This window comes from Lonchura striata, chromosome 2 (genome assembly GCF_050655825.1).
Source record: "Lonchura striata isolate lonStrDom1 chromosome 2, ASM5065582v1, whole genome shotgun sequence".
Lineage (NCBI taxonomy): Eukaryota > Metazoa > Chordata > Aves > Passeriformes > Estrildidae > Lonchura > Lonchura striata.
The window spans coordinates 73252837-73268775 of record NC_140704.1 but is presented as its reverse complement, the minus strand read 5'-3'; the positions used below and the strand labels follow the sequence as shown (position 1 = coordinate 73268775).

The following is a 15939-nucleotide window of genomic DNA, read 5'->3' as shown; positions in this document are numbered from 1 at the left end:
GTTGCTGCTAGGAAGGGCATAAGGGACATAATTATACCCTAAGGGCTAGGGTAAATAGCTATGAAGGCTGCTGCAGGTCATGGGGTAGGAAAGTACTTTTTTTCAGACACTGCAGACTGGCTTGTTTCCTGCCCCTTGCATTCCACCCCAGTAAGATTTTAATTAATACAAGTGGAATAGCATGGAATTACAGTGGAAGTATTCCTGACTACAGCAGTAAATTAAATAAGTGTTATGGTATTCAAATTCACTAGTGATGCCCACAGGAAAAAAAAAAAAAAAAAAAACAAAACAAAACAAAAAAAAACCCAAAAAAAAACAAAAAAAAAAAAAAAAAAAAACAAAAAAACAAAAAACAACCAAGCAAACACACAGAAGTGAAGTAGCACTCCTTGAAAAGCTACGAAGTTTTGTCAGTGATATGTTGGAGAAGAGATTCTCCATCAGCTTGGTAAGAGAAGAGTTTCATGGTGGACTACAACTCTTGTACATCATTTCAGAGACCCAAATATATTGTATATATGTGCCAGAAATTTGGTCATCTCAGATCTTCTAGGTGAGATTTTTAACCAAAAAGTTAGAAATACTTTTAAGATAAACACTCCCTGTTGACATAAGGTGTCCAGAATGACAACAGATGAAGTCTCTTCCCAAGCTCAACACAATTCAGCAGTGTGAGTTCACAGCCTAGAAATCCACTTGTAGACCAGGCTGCATCCAAAGCAGCATGGACAGCAGGGCAAGGGAGGACATCCTGCTCTTCCACTCTGCTCTGGTGAGACCCCACCTGGAGTTCTGCATCCAGCTGTGAGGTCCCCAGCAGAGGAAAGGCATAGACCTGCTGTAACAGGTTCAGAGGAGGCAACTAAGTTGATCATAGGACTGGAGCACTTCTGCTATGAAGACAGAACGGGAGAGTTGGAGTTGTTTAGCCTGGAGAAGAGAAGGCTCTGGGAAGACCTTATAGCAACCTTACAGTAGCTAAAGGGGGACTGCAAGAAAGCTGGAGAGGGACTTTTCCTATGGACACATAGTGAAAGGACAAGAGGAAAATGGCCTTAAGCTGAAGGAGGGTAGATACTAGGAAGAAATTCTTTGCTGTAAGGGTGGTGAGGCACTGGAACAGGTTTCCAGAGAGTTTGTGGACTCCCAATCCCTAGAGACGTTCATGACCAGGCTGGATGCAGCTGTGGGTAACCTGGTCTAGGGAAATAAATGTGTTTGCCCACGCAGGAGAGTTGGGACAAAATGATCTTTAAGGTCCCTTCCAACACAAAACATTCTATGATTCCACAATTATTTAATTTTTTAGGGCTTTGGAAACATATCAGTGAATGGTTTATGATCCCAGAGGTTTGTCAAAAAATGGTGAAGCAAGTAAAAACTTACGTCTTTAAGAATGCTCTAGACATAACATGTCTCTTATGTGTTTGTCCATATACTATTATGGAGAATACATTATAGTATTTATTTCATGACAGACTGGCTCTTTTAACATTAGTAGTGCTAGTCAGAAAGAATATGGTGAAAAATTGAGCAAGGTGATTTGTGATAAAGAAAGAGGAAACAATTATCATGTTACAATAGTTACACAGTACTCTGTCTATTAAAAAACCACAATTTTCACCAATCAGCCTGTAAGTTTCTGGGTTAGGCAATAGAAAACAGAAAATGTGACATGCTTTGTTATTGAATGCACTCATTCCTGCCCATAAGAAAACAAATTTGCTCAGAAATCCAGATATGTGATTTATTTTCCCTTGGACTTAAGGGCAAGATGTATTTTAGTTTATATCACTCTGATTTTATTCTGCAAATGGCTCTGAGATCCTGCTGTCATTCAGTGTGCTTTAGCTTTTGATTTGACTTTTGATTTTTGTCTCTACAGCTTCTCCAGTTAAGTAACATGTTAACTCTCATACCTTCATTATCTCATTTGAGAGGTAATGTGCACAATGGTAGCAGCAGGAAGAACTGTACTTTAATTAGGGTCCTTATACTCCAAAACTTAGTACGCAAGAAATAGCTTTGATGTTTTGAAATGCACTAGGAAGGTGGTAAAACAGCTGTTTTTTTCAGTAATGTATTTGTGTTTTGTAATGCATGCACAAGCAAAATGAGTTCAAAAGGAGATTAGTTTAACATTACTTTCCACAGTTAAGAAATAAAAAGGAAGGGAACAAAACAACTGGCTAAAGCTGTATTTGAAGGCCAGCTCACAACTTAAATATTTTGGGTACTTAAGATGACTGTTTATTACAAGCAAAAAGAAAGGTAGAAACTAGACACAAATCCCTTCCTAAGTAAAAAAATCCCAGAATGTCACATACATAGACTAAGCATGATTCTGTTGTATGATATATAGTACAAAGTCATATCAACATAAGATTCTTTTCATTGTAAAAGAGTGTGCTTCATATAGTTAGATCCCTTCCAACATGGGAAAGATTTTGCATATATTCCTAAAAATATCTGTGCAGAAATTAAATTTTGGGAGCAGTAAGAATTCAGTGTGAAACAAATATTACTCAACTATCCATAGTAGTGCCTCTTTTTTACTTTTATTGCCACATACATAAGAATTAAACTTCAGTTGAATTCTAAAGTAGTTACGATTTGAAGAGACCTTTGAAGGTCATCTACTCCAATCCCCCTGCAATGAGCAGGGATGCCTTCAACTAGATCATATTGCTCAAAGACCCATCCAGCCTGGCTTTGAATATTTCCAGAGACTGAGCATCTATCATCTCTCTGGGTAATCTGCTCTGGGTAATCTGGGTAAGTGTTTCACCACCATTGTCATAAAAAATTTCTTCCTTCTATGTATCCTGAATCTTTCAGTTAGCAACCATTAGTCCTAGCTCTACCCCAGCAGGCCGTGCTAAAAGTCTGCCCCAGTCTTTGTTTTAGGCGCCCTTTAAGTATACTGAGAGACAACAATGAGGTCTTCCCAGAGGTCTCTCTCAAACAACCTGAATGTTCTCAGCTTGTCTTAATAGGAGAGGTGCTCCTACCTTCTGTTCAGCTGGGTGGCTTCCTCAGGACCTGCTCCAACAGGTCCCTTTCCTTCCTGTACTGAGGACTCCAGAGCTGTACTCCAGTACTCCAGACAGGCTCTCACCAGGGCAGAGCAGAGGGAGAATCATCCCACCTTGACCTCCCAGCCATGCTGCTTTTAATGCAGCCCAGGAAGCAACAATAAAATAAAACAAGGAGCAATACTAATGCCGGAGCAGTAAAAGAAAAAAGGTGACTGATTCACACGTTATTGTCCACCCCTCAGAAAACCTCTGGCAGTACCCTGACCCTGCTCTGCCTCACAACCCAACCCAGAGTCGGAACCCTCCCATCCTCCCCAGAAAATGACTTAAAGGGTACAGAATCACCTCCTAGCCAAGCCCCTCCTGGCTGCTGCAAAAATTAATCCTGTCCTGGCTGCATCCATGATTCTGTGTTTTAGGCACTACAGCAGAAACCCTACCATTGGCACTGGTTCTTCTTCAACTCCCTATAATCAGACAGCATTTCTCACATCAGTAGAATCAATAAGATTCTACTGACTTTCAAGGCATTGGGGTCTTCCAAAATGCAACAGACAACACATGCTAGATCAGGCAGCAAGAGTAAAATGTAAGACCATTCTCCTTTACATTTGCATAGGTCTTTCCTGACACAAGCCCTTCAGTACCCACATACAAGCTGAATTTCCACTTGCAGTGGCAGGTTTATCTTGGACTGCTTTTAATCTTTACTCATAAATCACAATAAACAGAAGGAAACTTCATACTTCCTCCTGCTGTTTTTACATCCTCATACTTTCAAACACCAAATAGCATTATTCAAGTGAACATGCCTTAAAAATTATGGTCTTTAGTAAGGTCAACTGTGCTGTATTTCTTAAGAAAGGCTAAAGAATTAAGATGCCTTTATGAGTGCTTGAAAGTAATAATTTTTGTTCAAAAAAATTTAGCTTATCTCTTAATTATAATTTTCTTCAGTACAAGTATTCAAGATGTTTCAAGACAAAATATTATTCTGTTTACTGAAAGGCTAGGGAACATAAGGTTCAAATAAAATTAATGTGTTGTGTACTAAGGAATTGCTGCTCTCCTCAAGTCCATGGTAAATGTGATAGTCCTTTTTTTAAGATCATGTAAATTGTAATAACCTCACCCTCAGATCAGAGAATGTTTGAAAATTTATTGAATTAACTTGAGCAGAGAAGCGGGAAGATGAATTACAAAATTTTACTTTTCACTGACTTTGGTGCCGTATCTATCATACTGAAAAAAAAGTTGAATTTTCTGAACTTGTTATGTTCTTTATTTCTAACAAAAATTTTGGAGGAGTGTTGGCTTTTTTCCTAAATTTTGTCATGGAGAAATTAACAAAACCTGCCTTCCTTTTCCAAGCACTTATACTGCTTAAGTAATGTAAGTTTTCACTGGTAAAAGATTCATCTCTGTTATAGATGCTACACAACCATTTAGATATCTAGCCTGAGTGAGCTGCTAACCTATCTTTTATTCTTGCCTTGAATCATAAGACTTTGCTCCATGCAGCAATTGGCAGATCCAGCTTCGAATATCCCAGAAGATTTATAGAATTTTTGGGAGCAGGTAGAAGGGTGGCTCTGGCTCCCTCATTTATACTTAGCATGACAGTGAGCTGAAAAAACTGATGCTCAGTGATTTGATGCCTATTCATCTTCTCTAAGAAATGCTGCCTGTACAGCAGGTACACTGTACTCCACCGGATAACATGGAGATCTGTCCTCAGGACTAAAGATGGGTCCTCCTGAGGACAGATTGCCCAAGAGCAAAAGCAATCCTCTCAAAGGTCTACAGAGCAAAGTCCCAAAAACTCTTACATTGCTAACTCATGATAAGACATTATGATTAACAGACATCTTGATAGAATCTGTCAGGCAGTAGTTTATGACAAAATTCTTTCAATTAATAGAAAATATTTTAACAGAAAACCTTTAATGACAGTCAAATGCTTATCTTTGTGATAATAAAGTAACAGAAATTGAGAAATTAATTAATACATTTATGTGCTTGTTAGGTTTTGAATGTAAATATGGAGATTCTTTCTGCTCTTTTTCTTGTTCTTTCACAATATAATGCCAATGTTTCCAAGGCTTGTCTAATAGCACCATCATCTGTAGCTTCCATTCTGCCCTTCTTCTCATACCTCTTATCATACTTTTTTCATTCTTGATCAGGGCACTGCTCAGTTCAAAAGTGTTCATTTTTTTGGATGTAGACTATCTTTCTCAACTCATTACACCAGAAAGATTGTGCACGCAAATTCAAATAGTTTTTTGCCTATAAAGTCATTTGTGATTTCTTTTCTGCATGGCTTTCATGGTAGTAAGAGAAACAGTGGAGAAACTAGAATAAACACAGCATTTAAGAAGTAGTTCTACTTAGAAAAAAAAATTACACTATCCTCCACTAATGAGCACCACAGCAGCTGATCTGACCAAATAAATGAGTTCAAAATATCTTTATCTACAATTCAATAATGTTTCTAGACAAAACACCAGCTGAATACCTGAAATGTCATCCTATCAAGAGTCAGAGTTTACACAGTTCTTCATGAAGCAAAATGAAGTTAGCTAAATGAGTATAATTTTGGGAAGGAATGGACAAACTGAGACGAGGTTGCAAAGTGCCAGTGCTGCAAGTGGAAGACGCAGAAGTAATAGCTGGACAGTATGGAGAAGAACCACACAGGTGTACTTTTCTGGCATATAGCTTGTGTGTAGGAGAGGGATTTGCAGGAAACAGGATACACTATGAACACCACGGTTGAGCTTGGTACCACAAGTTAACAGATCTCACTGTATGTTCCCATCAAGTATTACTACTCATTAGAATATCAGTTCATCCTGGAGAAAGCTTTGGCTAAAATAAGAAATGAAACTCACACTGTACCAGGTAAGAGAAGACAGAAGGGTGAGTGACATATGAGTGAAAGCCATTCATAATAGAAAATTGAAGCCCATCTGATCAGGGAGCACCTAGCTTATAGGAGAGTTAAAGTATGCTGGTACATTGTCATTCCGTTACTTAATTCATGATGGCATGACCATGTGGCCATTATATGACCACCTTGTACTCTTCTCTGTAGTGTGTAATTTTGTAGCAGCTAACCAAAGTGTACCAACTGCATACAAAAATGTTGCTTTCTTTGACCAGGTAAGATGTAGATAAAGGTCCACCTTACTAATCCAAGGTTCTGCAAATCTAACCGATAGAGCAATTAATTCGGTAAACAGACTTAGGAGACAAGAAATTTCTCAGGACGAGTCAGCATGTTTCACTACATGAAAGTGCTTGACTAACCTGATAAAAATAAAGTGATGCACATGGAAGATGAGGGGAAAGCAGTGTCTGATGAGTTTCTAATGAGCTGTCAATAAAGCCTTTGACGCTGCCCTCCAGAGCAGCCTCAGGCTGATGCTGTAGGGGGTGGATGGGCTGCTGTGGGGTGGATTGAAAACTGGATGAATGGACAGACCTTGAGGGTGGTGATCAGTGGTGCAAAGTATAGTTGGAGAGTGGTAACTAGAGGTGAACCCCGGGGGGTCTGTACTGAGTCCAGTCCTGTTTAACATCTTCACTAATGGTCTGAATGATGGGGCAGAGAGTACCCCCTGCAATTTGACTGATGACACAAATTTAGAGGAGTGGCTGATAGGCCAGAGAGTCAGGCTGCTATGCAGAGGGATCTTGACAGAATGGAGAAATGAGCTGACAGGAACCTTGTAAAGTTTGGCAAAGAGAAGTGCAGAGTCCTACAATTGATGGGGAACAACCCTGGACACCAGTATATGTAGGGGGCCACCCAGCTGCAGAGCAGCTTGGCAGAGGTGTGAGGGTGGTGAACCACTGGCAAAGGCTGCCCAGAAGGGTTGTGGAGCCTCCATCCTTGAAAATAATCAAAAGTTGTCTGGACATGATCGTGGCAAGGAGCTGTAGGTCACCCTGGGTGAGCTGGAGCATAGGACCAGATATTGCACCTTCCAACCTCAACAAGCCTATGACACTATTATTTTATGATTCTGTGAACTCTATAGGAGACCCAGTATCCAACGGCTTTCCCCCTTTCACTATTGCCCCAAAATCATTCCCAAAACCAAATAGGATGGAATAGCTTAGAGTCAGAATTATTTCAAAAGAAAATCTGGATATTTAATTCAAACCAGGTTTTAGAGAACTTCAAATTCTAGACTGTGCATAGACAGAAGATCAAGCATTCAAAGACTGCTTCAGTCATTGTGGAATTAATATTTTAATCACTTAAGCCACTAAGTAGCATTTATTAACTGAATTTCCTAAGCATATATCTAAGCTGCCAAGGTCTGAAATTTTGCATCTAGATATTCACCAGTTTGGTATTTCACTGGAGTAGGATTGCAGTATCTCCAAACTATACCTATATTTAGTTTTATGTATGATCACGTAACAACTCTACCTCCAGTAAAACTGTTAATGTATCAATATTAGCATTAACATAACATTAACATAAAGCTATCTTATACTAACTGGTATCACCTAGTCCCTGAAATATTATTATATTACCAAACCAATGAAACAATATTAATTTTAATAAAGGAGCTAGCAAGTCTCTCCATCAGTTTACAATCTATTTGCAACTGGGCGATTTTAATTTTGAAATCTTGTCTCAAGACCTTTACTGGTTTCTTAATATTTAATATTTTCCTCAAAGCTTAACTTGTGAAACTGGCTGAATCCATAAAGATACTAGTTCAAACTTTACCCCCACCATATTTAAAAAATTGTAATTGAAGCAGAAATAATCATAACGACATGTTTTTAAAAACCAATCTACAATCTACACTGAGATTCCCTTCCCTGGTGTGTGACTACTGCTATTTTATATTTGGCTTTGGCAAAAACAAAGGCATTTTTTCTTTCAATAGATAAAAGCAGAACTTCTCTCCTAGACACATTTTAATGAATCCAGAATTACTGTTTCTATATTCATTTAATGGAAGGAGTAAACTCTCCAGACTACTACTTAACTACTAAAACTACTTAAAACCTCTGTTATTGTGCAGGACTTTCAGAATACCTTCCAGTTTTCTTCTTCCATGAATGAACATTAAATATTCGTGCCTTAATTAAAAGTGTTTCCACTTGATGTCTTGCATTCCATCTTGATCAGCTCTTCCTTGTCAGCCAGTAGTTTCAGTATTTATGACTTTACGGTGCTTTACATAGCAGCCAATTGGGTATCAAGTCACTCCTTCCACAGGGGTAAATACTCTGCAAATTGCTTTACAAAAGGAAACAAAGTATTGCAACACAGTCAATCCACCATGCTCTGTGGTTTACCAAGACTGTTTCAATGGTCTCTCATTTTAAATGGTTACCACTTGACAACAAACTGAATAACAGTTAGAGACTCTAGTTCTTCAGGCTATTAGTCTAACTTCACTGCTGCAGAGAGAAGAGAAAAATCAGAGACATTTTCCTGAATGAAAAAAAAGAATATTCAGATAAGAAATATTCTTCTATGACTTTAGACTCAACATTTCATCTTGGAATAGAGTGAACCATACGAAAGATACAGCAGAACTAAGTAACCCACTTGCCCTTTAATTCAAAGCAATTAAAACTCTGGTAAATAGCGGGGGGAAACTCTTTTAGTTGGATTCCAAACATTTCTTAAAGCAAACTTGTGGTAAAACTACTGCTTTTTGACAGGCTTCTGGTTGTATGTGTCAAACAAAGATAATAATTCAGGATTTCCAGTACCATCTTCCCAGTTAAACATCTATAAAACACAATGGTCCGCAAAAAACAAAGGGGGACCTCAGAGCCTTTCACTTGATAAACCTCTGTACATCCAGAAGGATTTGCTGCTTGGTCTTATTTCTTGTGGGGCTGTGGTCTGCTGCATTACCACATAAGAGATTTACAGTGACTTCGGGGATTTGTAGATAGCTCTTGGTAATAAGTGGCTTGAGCTCTGAAGACAGTAAATCAATGGTTTCAACAATCCTAAGACTACAGTATTAAAAGGATTCCATTGTTCTGCAGAGAACGCCGAGCACTTTGCACACAGGTGCCTGAAAGTAATTGATGGCAGAGATCCTTCCTTAGGTATGCATGCCTGAACTGTATTCAATTCAGGGCCATTCTCAAAATGCCATTGTTTTCTTATGTAATTCACACAAGTTGCCATTGTACATTTGCTATTTGCCAGGGCATGTAATCTGAATCTTGTCAAATTATCCTATCCTGATATCTTCTTCCCTGCTCTAAATAATTAAGACTTGAGACTTGCAAGACTTGGAGGGGGAGGGGGAAGAAGGTAGATGTGTGTTACAGGGAGACAGGAAGTATAGGAAAATTATGACTAAGGCACAAGAGTAAAATGGAAATAAAATGTGGGAATAGGCAGTCACACCTGTGTAATTTAATAAAAATATGGCTCACACAGTTATTCCTACATTGGAAATGTGAAGCTATTATTCAGTTTTGGAAATATTCTTTTCAGATGCCTAAAACTTATAAAATGTTAGATACAAAAGGTAATTCTTTAAAATATAGAGATTTTGCAGTATTTAACATTCCTAGCTCACAGGTATTTTAAACAGCACTTTGGAAAAGGAAATATAGCATTGTACAGAAATGAAGACACCGCAGATATATAACAGTTTCCAGCACAATTTTATATTGTTTCTATGACTATGCGGGGAGAAAATGCATATGCCTGTTTTAAGTGTGCTAACTTGTTTCAGCTTCTACTGACTTCAAAATAAAGGTAAAAGAAGCATTTTTCCCCTTCTTATTTTTGTCAGGATATGGAGGAAGATAGCCAGCTCCAGACTTCTTAAGTCACAATGTAAAGACTTTTTCCATATTATCACTTGCTAATGAAAGCAACTTTTAACAAGACCTATAATCATGAGGAGGCTGTTTGCAGGATCTGTTGATATCATCACCTTTGAATCTCTGACTCCATTTTCGGTTAAATACACCCAGTAAAGTTCTGCTAGCACCCTTCAACATATTTTCTATGTCATTTACTGAAGAATTGCCAGCAGAAGAGCTAGTCTCACTTTTTTTTTTAATTTTATTAAAACAATACCCTAAATCACTTTCTCTGTGTAACTGACACTTTTCAGAAGCTAGAGTGCCAGGAGGAGAAACTTTGGAGTCAAATGGGCTTTTGTTATGACAGTTTGCTTTGGAAGGAAGGTTATTGATTTCTTCAAAGAAAATATTGCCCCAGGAGTCTAAATTAGATGGGTGGTTAGACCTGCATTTCACAGTTCCTTCCTTAGCCCATCCCTAACATGCTTAAAATTCTCTGCAGCAATTGTTTGTGCTAACAAAATACTCTAAAGAGCTCCTTTCTCAGGGTAGTTTGAGACAATGTGAAGGAGCCCAGGCATGCAGAAACTAGACTGTTTGTGGGGACCTATATCTCTGAGCTTAGAGATGCATTGTGCTCTGCAGCTCGTGTCCTCCTGGAGTCTCAAGAGATGATGGACTCAACAAATCCATCTGACACAGTATCTTCAGCAGCCTTCTCTTAAATGTTTGTTCACTGTTATTGAATCATTTCTTCCCCCTCCTCCAAAGCATTGTGGCATTACTGAGGACAGCTTTACCGGCTACCCTGGATTGAAATTTCACTCCCACTTTTTAATTTCTTATATAAAAGCCTTTAGAAATTAGAATTTGTATGCAACTACACAGAAAAAAGTTGGCAAGAGGTTTGACTCAGATAATGAAAAGGCTATGTACCCTTCCTCATTCCTGTTCATAGTCACTCTCCCACCATTTCTTCCAGTTGCTTATCTACATACACTGAATAAATTGAGGGGACCAGACCAAAAGGCTACTTTGCAGGGCTTTTTTTTTACTTTGTGACAATTACGTATTCTTCTGTAAAAATGCTGAAAAAATGTTATAAAAATATTGGAGTACAGAAAGGGATTTAACCTGCAAGAAGGAATTTCACAATTTCCCCAATATAACCTCCAATGAAGATATAGATACAATCTCTCTCTGTTTCCTAGTATTATGAACAAGTATAGAAACATGTACTAGATATGCCCCAAGTAGAAAGCATACATTTTCTTCTTTTTTTTTTCATTAGCATGGCCTGAGAAATACCATCACAAAATTGTATATGATGTTCAGTGTTAAAAAAATTCTACTCTTAGCCATTTTTAGCTTCTGAGCTCATTATTCCTTCCCTTCTTTTACTTGTTTCTTTTCTGATCTTCCAGCTGTTTCTAACTCTTTCTGTAGAGACATTCCTGCTGAAATACTGTTTGTGTCTTTTATGCATGTATTCATTCAAAATCTATTTCCAAGATGTTATCCATGACAAGACATAAAAAGAAGAGCACATGGTCAAGTGAGCTTAGAAAGAATGTGAGAGTCTGGTCAGCATACAAGTATCTTTCATCTCAAACCAGACCTATATTGTGTAAGGATGTTGTTTTAAAATGGTACATCCTTTACCTACAGCAGGAAATGTCTGTACCGCCTGCAGCTATAAGGGTGTACATGTGTGCATTAGGAGGTTATTCTTTTTCAATGGTACTGCTTATTTCATCTGGAGCACTGAGATACCAGGACATGGACTCCTGAAGACCACTAGGAGTTCACAGCTGTACCTCATGTACCTTCTTCATGTAGATGATTTTCTGACTTAGATTTACAAATGTAAGTAATTTATTGGCCCTATCCCACAAGGATTCTCCTCTGTAGTGATAAGACAGCCTGCCAAAAGAGGAAATAAAGATCATTAGCCAAAGCAGAACATTGTGAACCTTAAGAATGTTTCACTTGAAGTGGAGGAATGAAGAGTTGGAATATTTCAGATGAAGACGGTCAAATCAAATAAATTAGAACATGTTAAACAGTAGACCAAGATGCATCAGAAGTTTTCTGGAAGTCACAATTTTTTTTATTTTCTATAATGCATGAAAGCCAATTGTGTGAAGACTCTTTTCCATAGTTTCATTTGTAGCAATATTTAGAGTTAAACAATAACTAGACCAAACTAAAATTAAAAGACCAATTTCCTTCTCCAAAAGCCCCAAACACAAGACACTTCCTCCTCATGTATTTGGGATACTTATGAAATTTAACATATAATAGTTTATGTTGCAGAATACCTTGAACATAACATGAACATCAAGCCCCAGAAAATGTGCAAAAATCTCCTAATACAAAATGCTTCCCCCAGTCATATAACATCATGAACTGAAAGTTGTTTATTACAAAACCCCTGAACTTCCACAGAAATGAAACAAATCTTAAAAAAAAAAACAAAACCAACAAAAACCCAAATAAACACAAAACCACTAATGCTATTCTAATTCAAGAGAAATCAAAGTATTCTCATATACCTTTATCCCCAGGTACAAGCTGCAATTCTTAGAACATTTTCTAATGACCCAGTTGTCTATCATCCATCAGTAAAATAACTCCCAATCCCTGTAGTCATGGAGAAATGAGCTTGCATGTGTAAGAACAGCTCCTTCCCTGCTGAAAAACCCACAGTAAAACCAGCACTTTCACACCACTACAACTGATCTGCTTCAGGTAGTAAAGAAACCCAAGGACAGATGTTCTGTTTTCTTTCTTGCTTCTTTTTGGTCTGCTTTTTGAAAATGTAAACTTTCTTTGATCCAGCACAGGACTTTTTCAATTCAAAATCTCATAGATTTCTGACCTACTTCCCAAAACCCTTGACACACCAAGGCAAACAGAAGGCTGAAAAGCTATTTTTTCCCTTTCTCGCTTACATGAACACCTTCATTAAATGATTTCTTTTAATGATTCTTTTAAATGATTCATTTAATGATTTCTTCATTAAAAAGGTGTTGAACAGTGAGTGTACATTCTTGCTTTTCTGTGTGTTATTTGTGACTGGTAGGGAAAGCATAGACATTTGTAGGCTCTCAGGGGAATACAGCACTTATCCATTGCTCCTTCAGAAACTATGCCCAGAGAAATATAGGATCAAAAATGCAAAGGTGAAGAGAGAGACAAATGAAGCTTGAGAGCTTTGGGGAAGAAAAGTGATAGAGCTGATGATAGGTATGATCTTCTAATGAGTGACATGCTCTGTGCAGCTGTTTTAAGAATTTAAAAAGAATTTAAAAACAGTATCAGCACCACAACAGTAAGCACTTTATCAAGAGTTTATATCAAGGACTTCACAGTAAAATGGCTCATATTAATCTCAACCAATCTCAATCCATGCCATTGCAATTGAAATATAGTACAATCTAACTGTCCTCTTCTTGGGTTCAGTGGCATTAGACACAAACTGATATGGTTGTGCACCACTAATACACTACACTGTACAACTGGGCCACATGTACCGAACAGCAAAGCCTAAATAGCACAAGGTCTTAATAACTATACTTACTTAGAAGAGTATCTCAAAAAGAAGGTTCAAACAAGCAGCCTGTTTATTACTTTGTTCAGCACAATTTTATATGTACTCAGTTGTCAGTTGTTTCCTGTATATGGTTTCCTCAGCTTCATAATTGCTATAACTCATCAATAAAAGTAAAGTAAAACACAATTGTCTGTTATGTAATCTAGGTGATGCAGCACGTGTCTGAAGACAAACTATTTGCATAGTGTAGTCAAACAGGTTCAGATAAAGGTATTTAGTAATATATCTATGGTTAATCAAGTAAAAGCCAAGATGCAAATACTGCTGGAAAATTATGTACAATATCACTCCAACTTGTAACACACTACTCTTTAAAATGCTGCTTTTTTTTTTTTTTTGTGTTTGGAGACAGCATTTTCCATTCAGGTCTTATTATGCTTGGCTTATGTGCTAGATAAGATATACCTAAGTATACCTTTTTACATCTTTCATTCTCTGTGGCATGAAAAATCTACAGAATGTGATTCTGGTATACCAAATTAGTATTAACAGTACAAGTTCAGAAAAGTCCTCAGTTGGATTTTCAGCTGACCTTCTGAGATGAGACTGATTATAGAAAATATTTATTTTAAATGAAAATGTCATTTACAGTATCAGCCAAACTGGAGATGTGTTTTTAGATATCCAAAGTCAAAAGGTCTGAAAGTAATAGCATCAACCAAGTAAAACACATTCTAATTAAACGGCGACTTTTCTCATTCAGCAAACTGCATTATTGATACAAGATCTCTTTTGGAAAAGTCACAAAGTTCAGAACACAAGAGTTGGACCATTCATATAAATTAATTTAAACTACACTGAAGTTAGGTTAAGTCCTGGCTTTTCACTTACTCCAATTTCTTGAAGAAAATTCTGGGTGCTCTAAAGCTTTTTTTTTTTTCAGGTACATCAGATGGTCTGATAATACATACTGTCTTTCTCTATAAAGGATGCTCTTTCACTGATCCAGCAATGCACTTCAAAACAGAGAATGTTAAGCTCATATGTGCAGTTTGCATTGGTTATTTTTGATGTTACCAACTGATATAGCTAACGACTATAATCAGAAGAAAAGCATATCATAAAGTGCAATAGATATTGTGTAAGCAGTAAGGCCCGATTTCTGTTTCACTTTTGCAAAAAGTTTTTCCTGGGAGCAAGAGGAATGCAAGGTCTCAGGGAATTGAAAGGGCTTACAAGGAGTCAGATGCAGAAGACAGAGTCGTGGGCGGTGAAAATGAACTGGGTAACCCCTCGAGGCTGGTGAAAATCACACTGCTAAGCACCGTGTAGGGCAGTATTATGAAATCAGGACAGAGTACAGTAAACCCCCTGAAAACGGGTCCGCGGACCTATGATAAGCTTTCTTCATTTACGCTGGGTGGGAGAAGGGCAAGGGGGAAGGGAAAGGGAGAGGACATGTATTAATATATAACTCCAGACTTACCGATTTTGGCCAAGCTGGCCACGAGTATCCAGAGTGCAATGATATAGGGCTCCTTGACGTGATCCCATTTGAAAGAGACGATGGCAAAGCTTTGGTTGCTATTCTTATGGCTTTCCGAGCTTCTCTGTCCCAGCGCCGCTGGGAGAGCCATCAGCCCCAGGAGGAGCGCCACTCCAGATACCTGCCTCATCTTCAAGCCACACTACGAAATCCTGCTTCCCCTTCCCGGAGAGATCCCGCCTCTTCGGAGGTCCTTGGGGGCGAGGTCCTTGTCCTTTCGCAGAGACAAGCCCGACGGCTCAGGACGGCGGGACAGCGGCGCGCGCGGCCGGCGGCGGCAGGGTCCCCTGTGTCCCCTCGTGTCCCGCCCCGCGCGGGGTGGCGAAGGACGGCTCAGGGGCTCCGTGCACAAGCAGATGCTTCGAGCCGGGGTCCCGCTGCTCGCCCGCACCTGCCTTTATCAGGCCGTTCCCGATCGGGCGGAGGCGGAGCCTCCGCCGCTCCCGCAGAGGCTGCCGTGCGGGGACGGCGATGCCCCGGCTGACGGAGCGCCCGGGGGTCGGCGGGCAGCTCCGCTCAGCTCCGCTCGGCCGCGGGGCCAGCCGCAGGCTCTGGGCTGTGTCCGTGCGGCCCCGGGCAGCGAACAGCAGCGGCCGGAGCTGCTGGCGCTCGGAGCCGGGACCGGGACGCTCTCGAGGGCATGTCCTAGGGGAGCCCGGGGTCCGCGTCCACACCGGAGCCGGGTGCGCGGGACATCCGCGGGCCTCAGTTCGGGCACTTTGGATGCTTTTGTATCAGCTTCCTCCTCCCAGCCCCACTCTCCCGACAGGTTGTCACAGAGAAAACGCACTCTTGTCTGCTTCTCAGCCTCGAGTACCCTTCTGAGGTCGATCTAGCACACCGAGGGCGCAGCAGCACGTTTCTCAGACCAGCTTTTCCTTCTGTCCACCAGGGAGCACCTCTTCCCACGATGCTCCGGGAAAGGACACCAGCAGGCAACATTAGGCTTTCCACTTAGGTCTGCTTGCAGCTCTTCAGAT

The 15939-nt window shown here is 39.5% G+C and overlaps 1 protein-coding gene across 3 annotated transcripts in view; it reads right to left on the bottom strand.

Moving 5' to 3' along the window:
* Positions 1-15372, bottom strand: part of SLC9A3 (solute carrier family 9 member A3) — a 56154-nt gene extending 40782 nt beyond the window's left edge. For 2 of the 3 annotated variants that reach the window (XM_021540506.4, XM_077785436.2), the window contains exon 1: positions 14900-15371. In XM_021540506.4, the coding sequence (XP_021396181.2) occupies positions 14900-15089 (190 nt within the window). In that variant the 5' untranslated portion in view covers positions 15090-15371. Of the gene's footprint in view, positions 1-14899 lie in introns of all 3 variants that reach the window. The other variant, XM_077785434.2, reaches the window with a different exon arrangement.
* Between the last annotated feature and the right edge of the window lie 567 nt (positions 15373-15939).